General features: G+C 41.3%; 1 protein-coding gene across 1 annotated transcript; it reads left to right on the forward strand.

The window, feature by feature from the left end:
• Window positions 1-10,386: 10,386 nt before the first annotated feature.
• On the forward strand, window positions 10,387-25,579 carry SDCBP (syndecan binding protein). The gene is made up of 9 exons (XM_014873075.2): window positions 10,387-10,463; window positions 14,828-14,909; window positions 17,780-17,858; window positions 20,369-20,475; window positions 20,789-20,947; window positions 21,954-22,129; window positions 23,339-23,510; window positions 24,057-24,148; window positions 24,856-25,579. The coding sequence occupies exons 2-9, from the start codon at window positions 14,859-14,861 to the stop codon at window positions 24,908-24,910; spliced, it is 891 nt and encodes a 296-aa protein (XP_014728561.1). The 5' UTR covers window positions 10,387-10,463; window positions 14,828-14,858; the 3' UTR covers window positions 24,911-25,579.
• Window positions 25,580-26,947: the final 1,368 nt, after the last annotated feature.

Below are 26,947 nucleotides of genomic sequence, written 5' to 3' on the forward strand. Positions count from 1 at the left end.
GCTCTATTTTAACAAATGTCAAGGTTGTTAAGAGGGCAGACTTTTCCTACGTTATAGTCTGCCTGCTGCAGAATTTGTGAGTCATCTGACTCCTGAAAATAGTGTGTTCATAATTCCTAAAAAAAAAATTAAAAATAAAATTAAAAGAAAATCATCATCATCATTTTTTTTCTGTAGATTGTATGCAGAATGTAGAGGTACAACCCTTTCATAATCTGATATCATTGTGATATATTTGACCCTGTCATTTTTTTCATGATGAAGCACTCTGCACAGACAATGCCTTGTATTTACATAAGAATAACCAACACTGATAGGCTATAAAATTAGACAGGCTTGGGAACTGGGTTTATTTGCATCTTATTTCAGGACAATTGTCCCTGAGCACTTAATTAATAGTAGGGACAGATATTTCCTCTAATGACCAAGTTAATATTTTCATATTTATCTCAGAGTATCCTCTGAATGTGCTTATATGTCAGATAATGGACTTGATTTACTTGCACCTTGCCAGTTCATTTTCTCTCTGGGATTTTCTTTGTTCTTTAGGAATGTCAGTTGAAAGTTTGGTAACCTTCCTATCAGACTTGGGATTTACAATGCCATAATCTTCCCTTTAATATCAAGTATTAGAAACGAAATCTCAATCAGAAATACCATGCTTCACTTGAATGAAAATATTTTAATAATATGTTGCATTCCATCATGACCAGTTTCATTAAAACTGTAGACAAGTGAACTATTAAACTTATGATTAAAGTAACAAATGAGAATATTATGATTTATGAAAGTTACCTTTTTCTAAGTATTGCAGAAGAGAAACCATAAAGAGTAATTATAAAAGTGAAGACAAAAGAGAACTGATGTGGGAACCCAAGCAGGAAAAGGAAATGGCCTTAAAATAAATCATGAGGAGTTATTATCACTCATCCTGCAGTGAACTCCATCTTCTTAAAGAAATTTTTTCTTTTTTTAAACTCTGGAGTTGAGTTGTATCATATCATTTCATAACAAAACAGAAGCTTCTATATTATTCTGTTACATCTAAACATGAAATTGCAGCTGCTCAAAACACTTAAGAGGGAGAAATCAAATCTCAGATGTGATTACAAAAATGATGCAGCTCACTGCTACTAAATAATTATCTGAAGAAAGGTAGTTAGGTAACAAACCAGAAGATTGCTGCAATCCAATTGTCTGGGTGAGCACTACAAGTTATTCTGGGCTGCTCCAGCAGATGGAGCAGGGAATGTAACAGCACCTTCTGTCTCACTTTTCCTCCCTTTGCTTGTGTTCTACTAATGCTCTTTTCCTTCCTTCCTTCCTTCCTTCCTTCCTTCCTTCCTTCCTTCCTTCCTTCCTTCCTTCCTTCCTTCCTTCCTTCCTTCCTTCCTTCCTTCCTTCCTTCCTTCCTTCCTTCCTTCCTTCCTTCCTTCCTTCCTTCCTTCCTTCCTTCCTTCCTTCCTTCCTTCCTTCCTTCCTTCCTTCCTTCCTTCCTTCCTTCCTTCCTTCCTTCCTTCCTTCCTTCCTTCCTTCCTTCCTTCCTTCCTCTCCCCCTTTTAAAGAGGTGCACTGCCCTGTAGCTGACTACTTGCTCTTTACCTGTCACCCCTCCAGAATGTAAAGGGGGCTTACAAGAAGTATGGAAAGGGACTTTTTGCACAAACATGTAATGATCAGACAAACAGTACCAGTTTTAAAATGAGATAAGGTAGATTTAGATTAGATATGAGGAAGAAAGAACAGGTTGCCCAGAGAAGCTGTGGACTCTCCCTCCCTGGAAGTATTCAAGACCAGGGTAGATGGGACTCTGAGCAACCCAGTGGAAGGTGTCCTTGCCCATGGCAGCAGGGTTGGAACTAGATGTTCTTTAAGGTTCATTTCCAATCCAAATCATTCTATGATTATATGATTCACTGCCTGATTTAGGCATCTATCAAGTGTAGCATTTACTTCATGTCCCCTCCTTCATCACACCCACAATTCACTCTACATCTGCATTTAGAAGCCATGGAGATTCAGTGACACCTGTACCTATTCTGTAAGAAAGGTGGCATCTTAAGAAGCTCTCTGTTGTTTATAGCTATTTTCATCTTCTCCATGCAGGGGCTGGTATCACTCTGGTCCTGCAGTCTGGATTTGGGCCACTTTGGCAAACCTCACATCAGGTTGCTGATGTGCTCCTTATGTTCCTGAAGTGATATCACTGTGCAAGGACAACATCCATCGCTCCAGTGTGAAAGGAAATCAAAAGGTCCATCACCTTACTGGCAACATGACATTCTGGCTGGGAGCCAGCTTGGCATCTGTAGTCACAGTGGGAACTTTTTATCTTGGCTATGGCCACTATAGGTCTAAGGGGAGACAGAGGATGATAGCTGTTGGAAATCACCACCAACTTCCTCTTGACGGTGATTTCAGCAGCTATTGGGTCACTTTGGGATTGTAGAAGGGATTTCCCCCAGAAGACTGGGGAAAATGGAGAAGCTGGATTAACAATGCAGCTGGAAAAGATCCACAGCCTGAAAAGCGTGGGGGTTATCAGCACTGCTTTCCTTAAACAGTTTTTCTCTGGTTTCAGAATCTTATTACCTTTCTTTTGGATCTATACATGAACACAGGAATCATCCCTGGTGGATTTATGCAAGCCTGTTGCCTAGGTATGGAAAATTTATCTAAATATGGTTGTTCATAAATATGTTTTTTTAATGGAGATCTGAGCTTCACTGGACTGTGCAAAATGCACAGAACTAGAAATATGGGGCACACAGTTATGCAACTGAGCCACATTTTACTCTTCCAAGGGAAAATACACATCGTTCTACTACTAGATTTACTTAAAGATTTCTTTTTCCTATAGCTATATTCTACATTTTAGAATATAATATTGGGTGATACAAGCCAAGATTGAAGAGTGAGTACTTTTCTATATTGCAGAAGAAATCTGCCAGTCATCACTTCAATTCTTTTCTGTGATACATTCCTCTTCATTATCATACTTCCATGAGCCAAAGCTTTCTTCATTTTCTTTGGGTTTTTTTTTTTTTGAGAAAGAAAACTGTGGCAGTGAACAACATCTTCATTGTGCAAAAGAAAGGAAAAATAAGGCATGGTGGTGTAACAGACATAATATGAAATCAATTTCAAAGTGTAAGACTGTTCAACTGTCCAGATTAGATTTAAAAGATATGAATATGGGACTAAATAAACTGTCCAAAGCAAACCCCACTGGTTTTACATGTGAATCAGCCTTCTGGCATAAGAAAACCAAATTGCTACTGAATATAGATGGCTAATTTGGAAAAAAATTCTCTGTTTAACAAGTAATAATGATTTTCCACACCAGAGTTCCTGTAATCTTGCATTTTACCTATTTATTTCTATGTTTTTATATTATTTTTTACCTAAATAGGCAATGATCAGAGATCTACCTCTTACAGTGTTGCTTTGCAGTTGAAAAGATAGACTACAGGTAGAAAGACAAAAATTAAAACAGAAAACCACAAAAAGAACAGGGTAACAGGAAGAAAAAGCTGACAGAAGAGGGGCGACAGGTAGATGTTGAAGAGAACAGGAAGATGAAGACAAAACACAAGGTAAATAAAAGCACTTAAAGAGCTGGTTAGTTTACAAATGGGGACAATTTATTGCTTTTTTAAACAAATAGACAAATATAGTGGAGCTATATAACTGCAGTAGTTATATAGCTCAAGACTGGTCTCATAAGTTAAACAGGTTTGTTGTGACCAGAAATGCAGTGGCAGACTGCCAAAAACCACTCCTGGGCTAAGGGAAGCATTTGACATGCTGAGTCAGCATGGAGACAGATCCCCAGAAAAGTAAGGGCACTATGCCAACACCAACACATGCCTTTGGATGAGCCATCTCCTGATTGCTCACAGCAATTCAAGTTCTCACGACAGTCTCCCCCAAAATTTTTGGTTCGGTCTAAAGACTTCCAGTGGTGACAGACATAAAAGGGAAATTCTAATTATAACTCAGCAGTGGCGATTTGTGACTGAGGAATGATCTGGCATGGAGGGTAAGGAGGGGTTAAACTGGCTGGAAGCAGGAATGCCAGAGACAGAAGAGATTTCTTCCAAGAGAGTGACGTTTCCCTTGGTGATGAGATAAGAAACAGTCTCGGCTTTGTCTTGCAGCCATCCTGGAATAAGACCTCAGAGACCCAAACTCAGGGCCAAACTCTGAGCTGCAGAGCATGGTGAAAGGTGGATCCACAGGAGGTGCCCCATGCAAATAATCTTGGATTTGGTGCTGTGTACGTCAGGAATCTGTTTGTGATGCATTTCTTCAGATTCCATGTAGAACCGCATATTGTGATGGGACTCTGCCCAATATATTAACCTCATTAACCCCTTCCTTTATATTTAAGCATAAGACTGTGTTTAATTCCCTTTGGAAGTACCACAAAAATTCTCCAACAGGTGCCACTAGTGAGCCTTGCTGGAGCAGCTGCTCTTGGCCTCTGCTCTCCTTTGCTTCTTCCAGAGTTTACAGCCCCAGTAGCCAGAGCAGAGCAAAAGGACTGTCCACTTCTGTCCCACCACCCCATCCCACAGGCAGATGTCTGCTCAAATTTATCCTTGGTGGCATTTTAAGACAAAGAGACAGGCTCCCACTGAGGCATCAGAGCTCATGATTCCTCATACTGTACTTTCCACAAGCACTTGTGCCCAGGTCAGGTTGGATGGGGCTTTGAGAAACCTGGTCTAGTGGAAGGTGTTCTTGCCTATGGCAGGAGTTTGGAATTACATGATCTTTAAGGTCTCTTCCTACGCAAACCCTTCTGTGATTCTAAGATTCTGAGGGCAGAGGGATCTATCCTTTTGTCTTGCTTCATGCATTCTAGATGAATCTAGACCATGGAACATCGACCACACTAGACTGTATTTAGCATAAAGGTACAAAATGTTAATTTAAAGATCCCAGGAGAAAGAAAAAGACATTGAATCCCTGGGAAAACAGTTAAACAGAAAAAAATATGTCTACTGTGAAATATACACCTTATTTCTGCTATGCTTACCTAGTCTTTATGATATGAAAACAAAGAATATAGATTTTTTAAACCCTGAAAGGTGTATGTCAGAGGTAGGAAAGAACTGGTCAGGTTATTTAAGTCCTTTCAAGCAAAATTCCACTTGTGGATTAGGCACAGGAAGAGCATAGTCACTCCTCCCTCTTGCCTGCGTAGAGATCAAATCCACCCCTTCCCTGGCTCTCTTTCCTGCCTCCTGTCTCCTGGGACTCGCTCACGGTCATGCATGAAGGAGCTTCTTGTCTGCAGGACCTCTTCTTCATCTGTTGCAAAGGTTAGAAGGTGTCGAATGAACGAGGAGAACAGAGGAACATCTTATTGCTCACACCCTGGACTGTCAGGCTGTGGAGTTGGATGCTGCTCTCATCTCTTCCCCAGAGCTCTTCTGCAGTGACAAATAACTCCTCTCTCCAGACTCTCCACAAAGAAGTTCCTGTGTTTTGTTCATTTTCTATTTGCCCCACAGAGGCTCTAGGTCTAATCTGCAGAAGTGTTGGGCACACACAACCGTGAGTGAAGTCAGGAAGGTGGGGATTTAACAAAATATCTCCTGTATAATCACACACATGAGGCATGAGTTTGTAGAACTGAGAGCTCAGAATAATGTATTGTGAGCTTATTCAACTTGAGTGCCTGAATTCCTGTACGTCAGGAATTATGACAGAAAATAAATGAGCAACTGTTTGCACAGCACTCAGATGTTAGAGCGTTACTTAGAAAGGATGGTGACAACATTAGTATTTCCATTTTAGAGTGGAGTTTGAATAGTAGACAGGAAATTGGGCATGAAACTGCCAACTGAACGGTGGAAAACAACTCACTGAGTGCCATCCATCCCGTGGGTGAAAGCAATATGTTATAATGCCCTTAAAAGGCAAGATCAAAAAATATGAACAGAGAATGAGGGAAAAAGTGACCTAGCAGTTTCTAATGTTAAGTACCTTATTGGGGCAAACCTCCTGTAATGTAATCTCTTCTGTATAACAGGGGTTTATGCTGAAATTCTTCTTTCCATATAGAAAGTACAAAAATTCTTGTACATGAAGTCTGGAGGCACAGCTCAGTGCAATGCAGCCCCACAGTTAATTAAGCTGGTTTGGGGTAAGTTTGTTCTAGAAATACAAACGACATGTCTGGATACTCCTTTCACCTGGCTTAGAGCAGGACCCATTAACTTTCTTATAGCTACCCCAGGCATGGAACCACCTTAATATGATTTTTCCATTTCCAGTGCTGACAGGCTGCTATCTTGCACAATTTGTACATGTTTTGAGCGACCACTATAAATGTCTCATTCTGGAATGGGTGGAGAGCTTCCTTGCAAACAAAAGCACAACTTGTTTTCAGCTTCAAAGGAGAAATGTGAATTTTTCAGTAATAATTATGCATTATTTTATTAAGATTTTTGGAACAGTTGAAACTGATACCGGTCAGTGGGTGGTTTCTATTATTCTTTGAAAGTTGGCACTAGATCAGCAAAAAACCCACAAACAGTATATTGATGATGGAAAATTACCACACTTGCCCATGGGTATTCTAATTTAAAGAATAATAACTTGGCCATTTTTTCACTTCTTTCGAACAATAGTTGCATTTGTTTCACTTCCTTCAAACAATAGATGCACACACCTCAGGAGCTAATAAAGAGTCATTTATTTGGGCAATTCACCTCTGACTCCTTAGAGCTCCCCAGTTTCATTGGACTTCTTAGAAAGATATGGCCTGGCCCTTCCTCTGCTCCCCTCCAAATTCCAGGGCACAGAAGTATCTCCCTTGTCCCAGGTGCTCAGTTCATGTCACAGAGTGACTGAGGCACATGCCACCCCCTTCCAAGATTTGGTTTCCCTGGGAAGGAAACGAGACTAGACCAGTAGCTGGAATTGTCTTTGGTCTGTGTGTTTGAAGGATGAGGACTCTGAGACATGCCAAACTGCACTGGTTGCACAGATTAGACATACCCATTTTTCAGCAATTATCCTTCTGGTTTATTATGTTTATTATGGTTTATTATGTTTCGCTCCTATAGGAGTGAAAATGAACAATTTTGAGAAAACTTTTCAGTACAAAAGTGTAATCTTTCTCTCTCCAATAGCTGTCCTTAAGCAAGCAGAAACAGCTTTATACAGTTTTTCAAAATCTTTATTGAAATCATGTTTCACAATACATTGGGAGATGAGGATAAGATTCATTTTTGATACCAAGGTGGATGTCCTGCAGCTGGATATGGTGCCAGAGCTAGGGCTCATAACCTGGACTTTGCTTGCTCTTAGATTATATATCTGTAATAGTGCACACATGGTATGATCAACAAGTAATAAACCATATAGAGCCAAGTGTTTGGGCTAGGACATCATCATAAAGAAAATGAATATCTGTTACAGTCTTGTGGGTAAAATCGGGGAGTTTGCATTGACTGCAATTCTGATACCCACTAGAAAAGGCTACTCCCTGGATTACAGCAGCCTGTCTTGAAAAACAACAAAAATACAAAGTAATGCAGAAAACAGCAAATAACAACCTAGCTTTCTGGAGAGAAGAAAGGTCTTTGCAATGAGAGGAGGTTTTCAACGCCAAACCAAAAGAAAACACCACCTTTCAGTTGTCAGCACTGGCACCCAGCAGAATTGCACTGGAAAACTCTCAATCACACACCTGCAATTTCCATGCCCCATGAACACTACAGTGCTCTTCATTCTACAGGGTGGGTCCAGGGCTTCACTGCACTGAGCTCATTTCAGGATGAAGAGTGGCACAGTTTGTCTGAGCACAGTTTTAAAACTTTCACTGCACTTACGTTAAAATTTCCTTTGGCTACATAGAAAATTTAGCACTTCTAAACCAGCAATTATCTGTCATTATTAAACCAGAGCTAAATTCCCTCCCTTCCTCCTGGCCCAGAAGACACTTTACACTGGATTTTTGTGAATTTATATCCTAAGCCTAAGATTTCACTTCACATGTATTTAATGACCTATAGTTGCATGCCTCAGCAGCCAATGGTTCAGGTAGTGGCACGCAGGGAGGTTCCAAGTCTGGCTGATTCTTGGATATAGAAACTGAAGCCTCCTGAGCAGCCAGAGAGTTGCTGTTCCTCTGTATTCTGTGGTACTTACCAAAGATATTGGCAACTGTAGAGAATCACGAACTGGAGAATATACTGCAACAACAACAGAAAAATATGTATTGCAACAAATTTTCTGTTTAGCTTAACTAAGGTTGTGATTGTGCTGGCACCTCAAATGATGAAACAGCCTGTTAGTGCCAGAATGAAGGGAAACAACCTTCCCTCTCATTTCCATTTCTTCTTCTGCTTCCTCCTTTCTCCTGTTTCCAGCCACACACTCCCTTGCTCTAGCTCATGCTTGTGCTTGAGAGAGCCTTTTATTGCTAGTATGGCTCACTGACCAGCAGAAAAGCATTAATGTTTTCTGGTGGATTTGATTTCTCTTGGGGCACTGAGTTAAGCTTTCTTTCAGAAGAGCTTGGCAACTGCTGGGTTGGCTGAGAACAGGATAAATAGACTGTATGTGGGAGCAGACCTCCTTCCGAGGTGCTGGAGGACTGCTCAACTCCTCTACTGAATGCTCTGGCTTCTTAGGTGAAGAGAAGCTCTAGGGCACTCAGCATATTTAATTATCTGGATGATGAACAACATTTGACAACAGGAAAAGAATTAAAGAATTTTAATGAAGAAGGTGCTGGAGTCAGTAAGTCAGGAGTCTCTCTGATTTCTTCAGAAGAAATCAGAGTGCAAGGATTGAATTAAAGACTTTGAATGGAATGAGTAAGTGAATAGATAAAGTAAATAAATAAGTCAGTAAATGGAATAAGTTTTAAGTATTTTTAGCGAGTAAAAGGTCTTAGATGCCTGAGAAGTAGTACATGTTCTAGTGAAGGTTGAAAAACATACTGATGTTTCCTTAAAAGCTCCAAGAACCTCGCTTCAGACATAATAGAGTTAAAGATATTGCTTACATTTTTCAGTTAGAACAAGATAGGCCACGAACATAGTCTATACGTAGTCTGGCATGCTAAAACACTAGAATTCTAATAGGTTAAGAAGTAGTGGTCCAAGTTTGTGTCTTAGCAAGTTAAAAAGTTTCTATAAAAGAGCATGCATCAGGGAGGGCTGGTGCTTTATGCCATTGCTTTATGCCATTGCTTTGGCCATTGCTTTGATGCCATTACTTTGCTTTGTTTTTGCTTTTAAGACTGATGTGGTTCTGCAATAAATAACTTTTTAGCAACTATTAGCTGCTTCGCTTTTTACACAAAAAGAGAATAAACCCGACAGAGTAGGTGCCCAAGAGGCACCCGGAGGTCCCCCGGAACTTCACAGAAGGAAAGACCAAAAATTGATGCTAGAGAAGTTCATACTCAAATAACACAAGGGGAGGGGGGGGTGGTAATTATGGTAACTGACTTATAAAAGCTTTCTGAGCTTGTTCTGGGATTTCTCCGTCGCTGGTACACTTTACATCGTGGTTTCTTCAGGGGAGCCTCTCCAGGATAAAAGCTCTGCTGCTGATGCCTGCCCGTGGGAGAAGGCTCAGGCAGGTGCTGGATCGTGAGACAGGTGTTGTGGTCACCGGCTCTGATGTGTCACAGCTTGCCCATCCACGGCAGACATGCAAAACAAGGCAGGCACGAGGCCGTTAGTGGAGAGTGCTTTATTACAGCAGGAAAAAAAAAAAGGCAGGAAAATTAGCAGAAAATAGTAATTTTTCTTCATGAGGACGACAGCTATCAACCAATAAAGGCACACGAATGAGTCTAAGCCCTACAAAAACAAAGAAATCTCAGGGGGAGGTTCAGAGGGGACCTGATCACTCTCTACAGTTCCCTGACTGGAGGTGATGCTGAGGTGGGGGCCGGCAGTGAGGGGACCAGAGCAAACGGCCTTAAACGGAGACAAGGAAGACTAAGATCAGATATTATAAAACATTTTTCACTGTAAGAGTGGTCAGGCGCTGGAAAAGGTTGTCCAGGGTGGAGTGACCATCCCTGGAGGTGCTAAGAGGCGTCTGGGTCGGGCGCTGGGTGATGAGGTTCAGTGGTTACAGCGGTAGTGCCAGGTAGACGGATGGACTGGATGATGCTGGAGATCTCTTCCAACCTTGATGATTCCAGGATTCTACGTGAGACAAGCGGCCAGAGGGGAGCGAGGCCACCGCCACGTCTCTCGTTCCCCTCGCTCCACAGCCGCCGCCGGCCAACCCCAACCGCGGCCCCGGCCCCAGCCCCTTCCCCGCCGCCTCCGGAGCATGCGCAGGCCCGGGCCAGTTCCGCCACCGCCACCGCCCCCGCTCCGCTCATAGCGGCGCTGCCGGGAGCCAGGGGAGCCGCTGTCGCCGCCCCTCTCCGTACTGCGGGCCCCGACGGACGGCAACCAACAACCCTCTGGGCGGTAAGCGAGGGGCCGGCGGGCAGGGTCCCCTCCCCGGGCGGGGTCCTCTCTCCGCGGCCCTTTGTGCGCTCCTCGGGGGCGGGCGGGGGGCTGCGGGCCGGGCATGGCGGAGCGGGGAGGGGGCGGCCGGCCCGAGGCGGCCCCGCTGTGCCTCTTGCGAGGGCGGTGTCAGTGCCCGCTCCGGCCGCGGAGCCGTGTCGTGTTCCTGCGAGGCCGCCGCTCCCCGCAGCCGACCCGGGGAAGGCTTCAGCCGCACTCGGGGCGCTGCCGGCCCGAGGGGCTCCTCCGCGGGGCTCCTCCGCCCGCAGGTAGGGAGAGCAGCGCCGGGATAAGGCCCCGTATGACTGACTGTGCCCGGCCCACGGGTCTGGGAGCGTCTGCTGACCCCTCCTGGGCACTGCCAGGGGGAGGCTTGGGCGTTTGTGTTAGGTTCTCTTGAGACGGGCTGAAAGGTGCTGCAGCAGTGGAGTGATAGATAGGACGGGCCTTTTCAGGCAGGCGAGCCCTGCTTCAGGTCTGAAATGGAGGCAGCAGGTTTAGGAGTTGAACGCATAATGAGGGCAATTGCTCCTGGACTAATTAGATACGTATCAGAAGGGAAATACTGAGTTATTAGTGGAGAACGTGTCTTACGAAACCATTCCTCCGTTCATGATGTCTCAGCCTGACCTTCGGGAGGTGTTGTCCTCCATCTGCTTTAAAGATGAATTTTGGGGCTCATAAGCTTCTACTTTCTGGAAGTGGGAACCAGTGTTCCAGTATAGGTGCCAACATTGTGGCCTGCTGTACTTTTTCCACCGGCTACAGGAGAAAGACATATGGGGTGGCGTGTTTTGTTTTGTTTTGTTTTTTTCCCCTCCCACAGTTTTGGTTGCTGGTGCTTTCAAAGACAGCAGTCACTACAGGCTGGCCAGGTTGGGGTTTAGTAGGACCGTCCTGTGTTGTGTTCATGCTTTCCGACCTGAAGAATGCGTCGGGAAGCGCGTCTCCTCCCAGCCACACCACCGAAAGCAGTTCGGGATCACTCCCACCTTCGAGACTTCCTGCTGGCAGGCTCAGGCTGTCACGAGTGACGCCTTTCATACTTCTCCGATCGGTGGCCCGGTACTTCCCTTTGGCAAACAGGATCTCCTTAGTGGGACGTGCTGGCAGAGGCGGTCAGACTTTCCAGCGAAGCGTACTGGAGAGGGGGGCGAAGTCTTTACTGCCAGGTTTTGAGGGTCGCCAGCTGAGTTACAGCTCCTGCCCCGTGCCCTTCCTTTTGTTTTCACTTCTATGTTCCTAAACACTTTGTCTCCTCACAGTACGTAGAAGTAAGGAAATGACTGGGGAAGGTGATTCTGATGTTGGTGTAGATTTTTTTAAGAGAGGATGTTGTAGTGACTCACGTTTTGTGGTATCCTTTCCCTATTGCCTAAAGCCATTAGAGCACCAGCTGAAATTCATGTTTATACTGTGAATAACAGTGCACAGAGGTCGTGGAGAAGTTCTTCCTGCAATTACTGGTGGTCTGTGACAGTGGGAATTGTTACTTAAAAATCCTTTTTTAAACTAAATACGATATTCTTGTGGCTCTCACATTGTCTAACATAGGCTATTTGTGTTACCATATGCAAAGTTATGAACTCACTAAATGCAGTTACAGTGGTGACTGTTACTCTGCCTATTTAGCTGGAAAACCAAAACCAGAAACTGGTTATTCGAGAGCTAGCCTAGCAGATCCTTGGTGACAAACACTTGGGTTTGTTAACCCTTGGCTGGGGAGGGGAGGCTGAGGGGATTGTCAAGGGCAGGATGAACTTCTGGAGTGTTTTCTTATGTAATCTAACACTAGTATGTGTTTAGCTTTGCTAATGCTTTTCTACAGAAAGCGCTGTGCACCTCTTTATAAACTAGCAGAAGGTTGCCTGTCTGTGACAAATGTAACCAAGTAACTGTGTGCGGAGACGGCTCTGTGGAGGAGAAATAAAGCTGGCCAGGGCGTTCCGTGGAAGTTGGTCACTGGGGCAGGGGACCAGGCACTCCCTGTACTGGGCTCTGCAGCTCTGTGGATGCCAGAGATCACCACCTGCGAAGTGCTGCTGTTGTGCCCCTCCTCGCCCTGCTGTGGGGTGACTCCTTTGGGAACACATTGTCCTTGGCCTGCCCTCTTTTCCTGCTTGCTGCCAGGGGCGTGCTGACTTTGAACATGGGCCAGTGCTGGGCCCAGCACCTGAACCTACCAGGGCAGCTGTAGCACAGAAGGAGATGCCCAGTCCAATGCTTTGTGTGCCTTGACTGGTGTGAGCAGCAGAATGGAGCATCCAGGAGCCACTTACCTGACCAAGGACTTTGGCTTATGTTTGCTATTAATTTTGGATGAACAAAAACATTTCATTGTTTCGGGTCAATGCTGGATTAAAACAGAACTTCAAACTGGCCTTAAATGTGTGTGTTTAACTATGTTTGGTAGAGTTGCAACAATTAATCTAAAAAGTCAGTGACAATTAGTGTAATATAACAGACCATGTATTTACAGTTCAGAGCTCTGTCACATTTAGGGCATGCTTTTTTGAAGTTTTAATTGCAGTTTGACATGATACTGGTGCTGTTGGGCACTGCTGAACAAGCATAAAAGCTGTTGATGAATTTAGTGTAATATGAAGAGATGTCTATTGTGTTACTGCAGTATCACATTAGGCATCTGTGTGTGTGGTGTTCATTTAGAAAGGGACTTCATATCTGCACTTGAAGCAATAGCTCAAGGATTTATGTAATGGTCACTTTTAGTCTGAATTTTTTGCTAAATTGCTACATTAATAAGAACCTCTTTTCTTTGGATGAGAAAATGAATCCCCAAACAAAAATACTTTTATTAAAACTTTTGTATTAACTGTGTTCTCAGTACCTTCTGTGACATGCAAAACTGTATCACATTTTATTGTCTGGTTATATCCCTCTCCATCCTTCTCACTCAAATGTTCCCATGTACTGATGTGGAATGTTTTATTGTGGGTTTCAAAAGTTCAGCTGATCTCAGTGAGAGTGTGGGTTAAGGAGCTCTGGAAAAATGGGATTTCCTGAAGCCTCAGGTGACTGGTTCTAGCAGAGCTGGATGTCAGCATGGTGCCTTAGAATATCATGTGAAGTGGTTTATGTGTTTTTTTGTTTTGCTTAGGTTTTTTTTTTCCTTTTTTTTTTTTTTTTTTTTTTTTTTTATTACTTCCTTATAAGTTGTCACAGGGCTCTCAGAACATCATGTGACAGCCAGCCTGGAATCTCTGTTTTGAAACTCCCCACTGACTGAATTTTCCTAGTTTATACAGGTCTCTTGCTGCAATTAATGTGTTGCAAATGGACATGGGAAGCCTTTCTCTCTAATGGCTTCTTGCTGGATCTCATGATTTAATCCCAGCCAGCAACTGAGTGCCACGAAATTGCTTGCTGGTTCCCATTGCCCCAGCAGGATCGGGGAGAGAATCAGAAGAGTAAAGTGAGAAGGCATGGGTTGATGTAATAACCCACATTGATGTAATTAGGTAGTTTAATGTGACAGAAAAGAAAGAAAATATTACAAGAGTTGGAATATATAAAATGAATGATGCACATTGCCACTGCTCACCACTTTCTGACCAATGCCCATGCCTTTGGCCAGGTTTCCTCCCAGTTTATAGATTGAGCACGATGCCACATGGTATCCCTTTGGCCACTTTGGGTCAGCTGTCCTGGCCGTGTCCCCTCCCAGCTCTTTGTGCCTCTCCAGCCTTCTCACTGTCAGGCCCTGAGAAACTGAAAAGCCCTTGACTTAGTATAAACACTTTTTAGCAACAATGAAAACAATTAGTGTGTTATTAATATTCTCATCCTAAACCCAAAACACAGTGCTAGGAAGAACATTAGCTCTGTCCCAGCTGAAAGGAGGTCAGTGGAATATTAGAAGCGTTGAAAGTGTTTAAATATTTTAGACAACAGAGTGGAAGCTTCTGCAGTTGTATATAAAATACTGTCCCTGTTGGGAGGAGGGTGATTAGGTTTTTCCTCTTAACCCTCATCATAATTGCATCTTGGCCTCCTTAAGTCTCTCTTTGCTTCCTGTGAAATGTTTTTCTCTGTATAGGTTTTCTCATCGAGACCTAAACTTTGACATTGCTAAGTATATTAAAGCCTATTAGCCAAAGGCTGCTACTGATAACAGATTAAATGGATAGTCTTAATGGAATTAATCTGTAGTGCTAGATATCTTTACTGCTGACTGGCAGGTCACAGAATACTTATTTAGCCCTTAGTCTGGTTAATTTATTAAAAAAAAAATTAAGGAGTTAAACTCAGTAAATGTCTGAAAGCTAATCCTGTTGTTTGTTTGCTTTCCCATGTGTTTTTTTTAGTCCACCCTCTACCCGGTAAGATTTCATCAAAATGTCTCTCTATCCTTCCCTAGAAGATCTGAAGGTGGACAAAGTTATTCAGGTATGGTAGACTTTAAAAAAGATGAGTTTTGATGACAATAGTATATCTGATATTTAATCCAAGAAAGGGGAGACTTAATTGTAGTTGAGAACTTGTTTTACCATCTCATTCTGAAAGGGAAAAGACAACCTGTTTACTTTGTATCTTGATCCAATATGATTAATGCTTATTTTACCCCGTGGATATATTTATTTTGCTTTATGTAGTCATTTGTGTTAATTTGTCTTCAATATATATTTGGATTTTTTGAAGTATAGCTACATGGTCTTAAGTAGATGAATATAGTCAGTCTCTTCACATATTTCAGCTCTGAATTGATGACTAAACTAATAAATTTGCTGCATCTCATTCCTAGTGTCCAAATCTGTGGCAGAAAGTTATTGTGGTCATTTGAGCACAAAAGAAAAACAAAAAAAAGCAGTGTCTGTCTTAATGCCATCATGCCATCTGGAATCAGACTTGTCCTCTGGCTATATCTTGGCAGTAACCAGTTCTCACAGTACATCCAAGATTCTCACCTTTGTGCCAAACCATTTATGTGTAAGAATATTGGTAGTTTTATTATTAGACATGATGAGGACTAAAAAATAATGATAAACACTTTAATGGATTAAAAACTCTATGAGAAGTTTGACATGGATGTATTTCGCAAGGAGTTTCCTTACTTTCTTCAGCATTTTACCTTTTCCTGAACTTAACCTGCATTCCTTCCTGGAAACAACAGCAAGGAGTTATAGTGTGTTTTAAGATGGCTGCTACTTCTGTTCTTGCTGTTTTCATTGGGAAGCAATCAAGCAAAATGCAAGAACAGCTTCTTAACTCTCTTGTGCTATCCCCAAGTGCAGTGCCTTGTCTCATCTGTGTTTGTATGTGTGGGGTGAGGCTTTTCAAGTTGTGGGTGCTATGTTGGGATTTCTCCTTGTCATGTCCGCCCACTTCCATTCCTCTTATGTAACTAGTCCTTTATCTACAGTCTGATAATGCTGAACTAAAAATTGAGTAGCCTGGAGCCAAGAATGTGATCCTTTGGTTTTCTATTTACCAACTGCTAGAATTTATATATTACAGTTGAAAATTGTCATAAATGCAATCAGTAAAGCATTCCATTTTCGCTGATACTTTTCATAGAATCGCTGAATAGTTTGGGCAAAAGTCCACTGCAGAAAGCAGGGACGTACTCAACTCCACCACTTTGCTTGGAGCCTTTTCCAACCTGACCTTGAATGTCTTCAAGGATGGGCATCTAGCAAGAATCTGTTCCAGTGCTTGACAACCTTCATTTTAAAAAACTTCTTTCTCATCTAAATCTAAACCTCTCTTAGTTTAAAACCTTTACCCACCTTGTCCTATCACAACAGGCCCTGTTAAAAGGTTTATCACCATCTTTCTTACAAGCCCCCTTTAGTTTTTGAAAGCTGCTGTAAGGTCTCCCCAGAGCCTTCTCTTCTTCAGGTTAAACAGCCCCAGCTCTCTCAGCCTTTTCTCACAGCAGAGGTGCTCCATTTTCTGATTGCTTCTGTGATCATTTCCTCGGAACCTGCTCCAATAGGTTCATGTCTTTCCTGTGCTGGGGATTCCAGAGCTGGACACAGCATTCCAGGTGGGGTCTCACAAAGGCTGAGTAGAGAGGCAGAATCACCTCCCTTGACCTGCTGGCATCAAAGGCTAAATTATTTCCTTCTCCCAAAAAATGCATTATAAAAATGCTGTCTCTTTAAATAAGTCTGAGAGCATTCTTAGGAGAAGAGGAGGCAGAGTGCTGAAAGATGTCTGTATCTGTAATGAGTGAGTAAGATTCAAATGACTGCTGGCTAAAACAAACAGATTTGTTACATTAAATATTATTCTAACCTACTCTTTTTGTCCATCATTTGAGTTGGAGCCTGTGCTTCTAAATACATGTGATATTGCTAAATAATGACTCATTCTTGCAATGAAGCCTTTTTTTAAAGGCAACTTCCTGGAGTGTACAGGACTGAGAAGTCTGCTATTTTTAAGTGTTTCCTTAACATAATGAAGTAATTTGACTGTCATGTTGTGTTAGAAAATTTATGTGTTCTGTTCAGCATTATGTTTCACTATGCATTGAGTACTTCCTCCCCCAGTCGCCCCCCCACCTTTGACATTCAACCTCAGGAAAGTTACTGGGATAGCTTAAGAGGCCTCTCTAAGGCTGTATTTTTCACTGGTCATGAGCACACAAGGCCAAAAAATAGAGCTGAGGTATTGAGAAGGAAGGAAACTGACTCACAAATATAAGGGAACTTAGTAAATAAGCCAGTCAGCAATACAGAAATAAAGCTTAATGTGTTCACTGTAGTGGCAAGTGCTGTAGAAAAATCATCTTGGAAAGTCTGTTTCTTTCAGAAGATATTATTCTAGTAGCACTGGATTTTGTGGAACTTGACACCTGAAAAGAGCTATGGATCTCACTAATAATGTCTGTAAATGGTGTGAAAGAAGTAAAACTGCTGCTATCCAGCTGAAAAAAGTAATTGCAAAACACTCTGCCAAAGATCCTACCATAAAACTTAGTTATAAGCTTTGTTGGACAAAGGTAATGTTTCCTTTGGCTTTTTAATTTGCTTGATGACGTAAACAGAGCAGGTTGACAGGAAAGCCTTTGCATTATCACTGTGGCTTGGTCTCTGAGGAACATGTGAGTTGATCTGCCAAAGTAGTTTTGATACTATTACAGCATGTTGTATTGAAGCTGTTTATTTCACATAAAAAGCTTGACTTCATTACTTCAAGATGAATAGTAATTAGCATGTACAAGAAAAAAGAAAATACTGAGTCTGCTGCCTGCATAATTAAGATTTATTTTTTCTTATATACAAGATAACATATATGAGTTTCTTTGCGTTTAGGCTCAGACTGCCTTTTCTTCAAATCCAGCTAATCCAGCAATCTTGTCTGAAGCTTCTGCTCCAATTCCTGGTGATGGAGGTAAGCTCATGTACTGCATAGTATCCTAATGTGGAAAGCAGTTATGAAGTCCTAAAGTTAACAGTACAGTCAAAAATAGCTATAAATATGTTACCCTATTTACAAAGGGAAATAAATGTTACCGTTTACATTTCCATTTTGGAAATGTCAACACCCACCTTGGTAAGGTGTTCTAGGAGTCAAAAACCAGTGTTTGCATATAAAAGGAAGTTGTAGCAAGCAGTCTCCCTTCTCTTCTTGAAACCTTTTCCAAGTGAGCCTAGCATAACAAGATTTGATGTTGGTACCTGTGAGCTCTGTTAGCTCTTACCTCAGACACTTAATTGTCTTTATTTGTCACATATGCATTTGTAAGCTTCAGAGGACAGCATGAGTCAGTCTTTCCTCTACATGGGAATTTGCCTTGGGACAACAACAAATCTATGCCAACAAGAGAAGTGCCCGGGAAGCTGGCACTTAATCTTGTTGTAACCAACATTAAGCTTCTAGCAGATTTTGGAATCAAATATGTGGTGGGAAGCCCATCAGATCTAAAGCTGAATGATTTGTACTTTCTCCTTCTTTTCTCCCATGCACATGTACATCCACAAAGGTGCACAGGTATGTTTGAGGTTAGAGCTCTGCTTTACTAAATTACTCTTGGTCTAAAAGGCCTAAAGCCTCTAACCTGCAAGACCAGCAGCAGTGCTGCAATGGTGGTCAGGAATGCTAGCTGATCAGTTATTAAAGGCTGGTGGATGGAACTTTGTTCTCCTCTGAGTGCTTCTGTGTCTACAGTGATTTTAAGGCAGGAGTTTGCATTGCTCACCAGAGTTGCCTTGGGTAGATCCTTTCTGGATTAGGTCTTTACCTGGCCGAACCTCAGCAGACCAGATTTGAGTTTGTTTCAGCAGTTTTGGCAGCAGTTTTACTGCTGTCCGTAGTTCGAATTATCCTACAAGTATTTGGCCAGCAGGAACCAAAACATAATTTTGACATCAGTTTTTGTGTGAATTGCTCTGAAATTCTGTGCCTGAAGAGTGATTAATCATTCAATATATCCCAAATGAAAGAAGGCCTTACGTTATCTATAGGATGTGCCAGACTCACTGGAAATGCTTCTGTCCTGACAGAAACAGGAGACTATACAACATCAGGAGTTTTTGTGTTCTGCTGTGTGTTCCATTATTTGGAGCACTCTCTATTTTAAATGAGAATGTAATTCAGCCAGCAAAGATGCATCCTGTGTTGTGATCTTTACTAAAGAACAAAACAGAAGAATTGGGTAGCTGCAGAAATCTTGTGCTGTGTTATGTATAATCCTAGGGGCTTGGAAAAACAAGCAAAAATAGAAGACTTATTCATCAAAAGCTTCTAAATCAATATTGGTTAAGCTATAAGCTAGTAGGTTAGTCCAGAAATACAATCAGACAGCTCTCATGCAAAGCAGGGTATTAAAGAGCAAAAAAAAATCTCTTGTTTATACTGGCATTCACCTTGCAATGACCTTTGCTCCTTCCCAGAAAAGTTACTTTCCATTGCTGGTCAGACATGGATTCTTATAATAGCTGTTTTTATACATTTATAGCCATAAATAAACACTAAAAACCTAAGCTTTGTGTACTAGGGAATGTGATTGCTTCTGAAGCCCTCCTTTCCACTGCCTCTCTCTCCCAGTAGCCTTTTCTGTCCCCACTCATTCAGTGAGAATGTCAGGGGTACTCTTAAAAGCTCTTATAACTGGCACTTGTTAAATGGCACCAGTTAATGATCTGTGGAATGTCAAGAGCAATATTAAGTTTATTTCCAGAATTGTTCAGCTCAAGGTCTGACAAGTCTGTCACTTCAACTTCCTTTCTTCCCACCCCCAGCACCTCCCTCCGCTTGGGTATAGAGGGATATTTGAAATGCTGCATGTGCTTTGTCTTGTTGAGAGGGATGTATAAAGCCCTTTCAGTCTGAAGCTGTGAGAAAATGACAGCTACTTTCTCATGAACACTCAAAGTAGACTGTAGTGTCAACCTTAGAACCAGGAGGCTTCTGCAGAAACCTTCCCATGCCTTGAATCTGGAATATCCTTGGCATGAATACCTCTTGTGAGTGCTATTTTGAACTTGGTAGAAGGTCTGTGTGTGTGTGTTCCTCAGCACACCTGGTTTGGGGGTGGAGAAGAGAGTAGTTCTCCACTAATTGCCGAAAAATTCTAGAGTTTAAGGCCATGTCCTCATGGAGTGCAGCACAGTGTTGGTTTTGGAACACATCACGTGTCTTATTATGTTGTAAACGGTGAATAGAGTAACTGAAACTGAAAGTTCTCTGTAAGTTCTTTATCTCAGAAGTGCTGCTTGTCCAGTTACTCTTCTAAACCAGGCCAAAAGGATTCTGATTCAAGTGGGGCTTCTGTTATAATTTTCCAGTTAAATCACGACAGCACAAGATTTGTTGAAGTAATTGTGTATGTAAAAGCAGTTAACTGCTCCTTCTTTTAAACCAACAGTTGCATTGATTTTTGTTTTTTTTCTCTCCTGTAGGCTTGTACCCCAGATTGTATCCAGAACTTTCTCAGTATATGGGCCTGAGCCTCAATGAAGAAGAGGTGCAGAGAAATTTAGCAGTGGCAGCTGCTCAGCCACAGGGTGTAGGTACCAGTCATGCATATTCTAGAAAACAAAGATGTAAAGACTAAATGTGTATCTAGCATTCTAGAGAGCAGACTATTATTTGCTCTAAGTATCATACTTGACTGAGAGGGTAATTATTTAAGTAGCAGTGCCTATTTTAGTCTGTTCTGAAACAGAGCAGTCCATTTCCGATGTTGGGAGGGGGTGGAGGAGGTCTGGTGTTGTGGCTTATTTTATGGTTTTTTTTTTTAAATATCACTTTATACAAACTGACATATAGCTATACTTCAAACTTGAAACTAAGTTGTCTGGCTGTTTTGTTTTAATCAGCAACTGGTAACACGACCTTCCACTAATTACATGGTAGCTCCAGTGACTGGAAATGATGTTGGAATTCGCAGAGCAGAAATTAAGCAAGGCATCCGTGAAGCAATTCTGTGTAAAGATCAAGATGGCAGAATTGGACTTCGCCTTAAGTCTGTTGATAATGTAAGTGTAGAAGTTGCTTTTGCCTCTAGAGATTTTACTGCTGAACTGTATTAGTTGTGAAGTTAGTGTGTGGTCACAAAATAGTTCTCTGTATAATAATTTCTTATCTGTTACCAGAATTTTAAAGTCCTTCATTAGACTTGTAACTAGATTTCCCGCTCTCTGGACTAGGATCTGAATTTACAGCTGTAGTTTAATGCCATGTGTTTTATAAGACCTGAAAAATACATATAATATTTTTTGTTTCAGTTTAGAGTGTGAACTTGTCCTTGCATGGTTGCTGTGATACTTTTTATCAGTTCAGGACTTCTTGCCTTTACCTTTGTGGAAACACTGGGCAGTACTTAATGTTCAGCAGTATGCAGAGAGCTGCCCACAGCTTAGAAGTATTTCCTTTTTTATTAAAGGTGCTTAAACTATTTAAGCCATTTCATCTGAATGTTTAAAAAAAATTGTACTGAAGGTAGCATATAGGGTTAAAATACTTTTCTGTAGTTCTTCTTATGCAGAAAATGAGGTTTTCTTAGAGTAGCATGAAGTGGTGGTTTTTTTTTAACATCTGATGCTCCCAAAGGTATTATTTAAAATTTGCTTTGATATGCTTTGCTTTGTTTTTAGGGGTACTTTGGCTAGAAATAGTTTTGTAACACCTGTTAGAACAAACAAGTATTTTTTTTTTGCTTAAGACTTTAATGTTATGCTCATGGGTTTTTAAACTTTTAATATTTGGAGATCTAGACAGATTTGCTTGTTTTTGAACTTTGTTCTGGCATTCATTATCTGTCAGACTGTTAAGTACATCTACAAACAAACTGAAATTTCAAAAGTGCCCCTTAAGAAGAGATAATTAGCAAGTCCTTCTGTCTTCTCTATTTGGCTGATATTGTGTAGAATGGGAAACTTTAGAGGCTGTGTGTTCTGTGACTGGTCTTTCTCTGTAAGCAAGAACTTCAACTTCCCCTTCTACTCCCCTCCCCCCCCTTTTTTTTTTTTTCCTCTTTTGTAGGGTATATTTGTCCAGTTAGTTCAGGCAAACTCTCCAGCATCCCTTGCTGGCCTGCGGTTTGGGGACCAGGTTCTGCAGATCAATGGTGAAAACTGTGCAGGATGGAGTTCTGATAAAGCACATAAAGTTCTGAAACAGGCTTCTGCAGAAAGGATTTCAATGATCATTCGGGACAGGTAAAGCCAACTGCAGATATGGATTTGCCATTATCCATCTCTGAGTAATTCTGAGGGGTTTGGGTCTCCCCTTGCTTGAGCAGGTTTAACAAAATCTGTTTGTCCATGTACTTCAGTAGTAAAGATGTTCAGAAATGTTCCCTTTTGTGGGGAACAATCAAAGTGGTTCCTAACTTATAAACTTCCTGGGCATGATGAGGTGTAACATTTTTCCAAGATAAACTAGTGAGTGAGAGAGAGCACAAGTTAAATTGAAACTCTGAATTGAAGAGTTCTGTGCTTTTTTTTCAGATACAATTTTTTTCATTTAGTATAAGTGAAAGTCAACAATAAAAGATAGTAACAATGTATTAATGAATTTGCATTTTATGTAGCATGATAGCTTTTCTTGTGAACTCTATTGCTCACATAGGATTAATGCCAGTTTTACTAAAAGCATGCTTGATGACTCAATATGTTTTTTTTAAAATAATTATCTTGTAGCTAATTGTATGTAGTTACAGCAGGTCAGATTCAACATAAGGCCTGTAGGCTGCAAGAAGACAGATGATACTTCATGTGACTAAGTATCATAGTCTCAAAGCTTTTCCCATGTTCCTTCCTGCTTAAGAACCAAGCTTGATTCAGTGGAGGGCAGCTGCTTTGATCAGGGCAGTTAATTCAAACACTGAATTAAAATGCTGTGGCAGTAGATTCCTTGCTCTGTCTACCACTTCTGTGCCCAACATGCCACCCCCTTCCTGTATCTACTGCCTTTTTAAGACACAATTTAAAGGTTTATTGTCCCCAAAGCAGTAGAAATGTTTTGGGGAAGGCTTTTACTTTCAGAATCCTGTGGTCTACCTACAGTTGTTAAAACTGCCTGTGCTATTTTACTGACCTGGTAATGTTTGTAGGGAACTTAATTTTTAATGGACATTTGGTTGGGGTAGTGGGTGGGTGGATACTGTATGGGATTTTTGTATTGTTACTAATCCAGATGGTGAAATATTTGTAGAACAGGGAAAACATGTAAGGGTTATAAACATTTATTTTAATACAACGATATTAACAAAATGAAGCTAAACCCAACAACTTCATTATAGAAAACATATGGGTCCCTTAGAGTACAATAATTTTTTATAAGCTAAAGATGCTAAAATAGCATGTGTTTTTTTCTGTGGTTTAGTATACTGAAGACATTGCTTTGTATTTTAAATGTCTTTTTAGACCTTTTGAACGAATTATTACCATGCATAAGGACAGCACAGGACATGTTGGTTTCATATTCAAGAATGGAAAAATAACCTCAATAGTGAAAGACAGTTCTGCTGCAAGAAATGGACTTCTGACAGAGCACAACATCTGTGAAATTAATGGCCAGAATGTAATTGGGTTGAAGGTAAAATAACTACTGTATTGGGGGTGTGGATAGCTGTGAGCTTTTTATGTTTGTATAGTGTGTTTTGGAGAGAGAGAGAAAAGGTTGTGATATGTTTAGTGTTCATAAAATAATAACTTGAGTCATGATGTGACTTGACTGGAGAGACATAGATGTTTTGGCCTTCTATGTGGTTTTGTATTGGGCAGCTTATTCTCATCCTCTTGGCCTCTACCTGGCAAGGCTGGCCCTCTGTTTTTATCTGTAGTCCAACCTTGCTGGCAAAATGAAGGGTAAGCTTCCTCCTTCCAGCCTGCATCGAAATTTAGCAGGAATTGTGTATGACATCTGTGTCCTCTCTCTCACGAGTTCATGCAAGATACTCTTAACCAAACATCTGTAAAGTGGCCTTGCAGTTTCCTGAAGGTTGAATGCTCCAGACAAGGAGCTGGGGTGGGACGGGGGGTCCCAAGGCCACATGAAATGTGTCTAGAAAAAGCTCTTGAACTGCTGCTTTCTTAGTCAGCTTGAGTTGAGTTGCTCATAAGACTTTTTGTTTATTAACAGGACTCGCAGGTTGCAGACATCTTGGCAACAGCTGGAAATGTAGTGACCATCACTGTCATGCCTTCCACTATTTATGACTACATAATAAAGAGGTAGGTAATACAAAGCAGCTGTGGTGTTAATTATAATCAAGTGGACAGTGACTATAAAGTGTACTCATGAGAAGACCTAACTGCAAACTTTATTTGAACACTGGAAGAGGGGTGGGGGGTGCCTGAAAATTTGTTTAATTTGTGTTTTGGTGAAACTGGTGGTTGTTGGTATACTGTTTTTAATCTGTTCTATGTTTGCGATGATCCTTTGCCTTTTCCTCTCTGGAAAAATCTTTTCTAAACTTCTTTTGACTGACCCTGAATAGCTGAGAACTGGATATTACAAGTATTTGTTACCTTGTAACTAAAATGTTGTTTGTAGTGCAACTAATTCCTAGGTTTTTTTTTCTTTCAACCCCCTTAGCTTGGTATCCTCTTTCTACAAAGCAGTTTTCCATCTAACAGCCATCTTTCCCTCAGCTCCCTTTCCTTTGTGCTTGTGCTCTGCTTGCACACATCCACGCCCTCAAAAGGTACCAGCAATTCAGCTCAAGTGCTAATGGAAATGTTGAGTGTTGTGGGCTTCTCTTTCATCTGCATGTGCAGTTTGGTGCAGCTGTCTGTACCAACTTGTCAGAAATGGTGGAATGAAAGTCCAGCTTTTGGTTTGTATTAAAGGGCTGGCAATGACAAAGCTACTGTGAGCAGAAGCTTGAGTGGTCTTCTGTAGTTGTCTTACAAACCTGAATGCCTTTTCCTTTCCTTAGGATGGCAACTAGCATCATGAAGAGCCTGATGGATCACTCTATTCCTGAAGTCTAAACTTGCACCATGGATGTGTGTGTACATATATATAATGATGATTCCACTAAATTTGGGCTAATATACTCAGTGATCTTTCTTCTGCACATAAGCCTTTCTGGAGGCTGAGAGAAGATATGCTGCATATCAAGCATTTGCATCTATAATGGCTGGGAATGTCACTGTTCAACATATCTTGTGTATTCACACACTGTAAAACTTGCAGCCTTACATGCTTGACAAATGTGAAATTCCAGTTGTGTTACAACTTCTTTTTGTAGGTCTTTTATTTAGCTTACTACTATTATAAGCCATTGCAACTAAAGGAACCAGGTATCACTTGCAAAGCTACATGTTGTTACCCAGGACAATGCTGTGCTTTGTATGTCTAAGACAAATGAGTATTTTTACTGCTTTCTGTTTGCAAGAGTAGATTTGAAATAGCATATTAGAAGTAAGGCTAGTACTAGTTAATTTTTTGTTCTAGTAAATACTGTTTACACAAAAATGCCACCTAGCTGAATATAGCTCAAGGCATCAGTCAGTAAGTAAGGGTTAATTAAAGTAGTGTACAGATACTCGAATCTTTTTATTACTTGTTATATGAATTGTAACTAATATGCTTATCTCTCGCCTTAACCATGTTCTTTTAAGGATTCAGACATAACCAAATAAATGACCAAAACTTTACATCCTCTGTGTGTACATACTTAAGATGAGCTAAAACAGACTTGTTTTATCGAGGTCAGTTTCAGCCAACAACTAATATAGGAAATGCAGTGTAAAATATTTTCAAAAGCTTATTCATTTTAACATTGAAATGTTTTAGAAGGGTAGCTCTGGCTTACTTTAAATAAGATGTGTTTAATGGAAAAAATTCTTCACTGTGAGAGTGATGAGGCACTGAAACAGGTTCTCTGGTTGCCCAGAGAAGCTGTGGAAGCCTCATCACTCAAAGTGTTTAAGACCAGGCTGGATGGGACCCCAGCAACGTGGTCAAGCACTGCCCATGGCTGGGAGTTGGGAATCAGGTGATCTTTAAATCTCTTCCAACTCAAGCCCTCTTATGACTCTAACTCTCTTTACACATTAAGCTTAACATATGGAATAGCAGCCAGCTGTTCTACAAGATGTACTAATTGTAGTGTTGCAATTTCACTGTGAAACTGCCTGCAGCTTGCTGAGTGTGCTGGGTCTGGCTGGGATGAAGTTAATTTTCTTGTAGGAGTGGCTGTGTTGGAGGCCTGTGACCAAAGCAGGGCTGATAATGCAGCAGGGTGTTTGAGTTGTATGTGCACAGTGTCAAGGCTTCTCCTACTTGTCAGTCTGTCCCCTGCCCCCAGGGAGCAGGAGGGAGAGGGAGCACAGCTGGAAACACTGACCCAAACTAGCCAAAGGAAAATTCAACACCATTTGACATTATGCTCAGCAATAATTAGGGTGGAATCTTTCCAAGGCAGTTGTTGGTCTAGGCATCAGTCTGCTGAGGGAACAGGTGAATGATTACCTTTGCATCACTTTTTTTCCCCTTCCTCACTTTTTATTTTCTCTTCACTTAGTTCTCCCATCTATTGCAGTCCACTAATTTTCACAGCTTTTGCCCTTTTGAGTCTTTTGCCCCTCTTGATGTGGGTCAGGATGAGTGAGCAGCTCAGGAGGGGCTCATTGGGATCAGCCCACCACAACGGCTTAGAGGCATGTTCATCTGAGACTTGAAGTTTGTGATTGCCCTTTTACTATTTTTTTTCCTTCTCTGCTCTGTTCCAGGTTTCAGCTATGAAAGCTAGGATTACTGAACTTTAGTTTTCCTCATAGCTGGGAGCAGCATGAAGTCAAAGCAAAGAACTTTAGTTCAGTATAATACTTCAGAGGTATTATTTTGTAAAGATAGATTTGGGGAATCAGTTTAGCTATTTCTTCAGAACTTACTTGGATTCAGAATTGGTCTGGGGCTGGTGACATCTTAATTATTTTTTTGCTTGTCCATTTAAGGGACATACACTGCAAAAGATTATAAGAGATCACTTCAAAAAGCAAACACTTCAGAGCCTGGCAGTC

The sequence above is a fragment of the Sturnus vulgaris genome, chromosome 1 (genome assembly GCF_052056855.1).
Source record: "Sturnus vulgaris isolate bStuVul1 chromosome 1, bStuVul1.hap1, whole genome shotgun sequence".
NCBI classification, from domain to species: Eukaryota; Metazoa; Chordata; class Aves; order Passeriformes; family Sturnidae; genus Sturnus; species Sturnus vulgaris.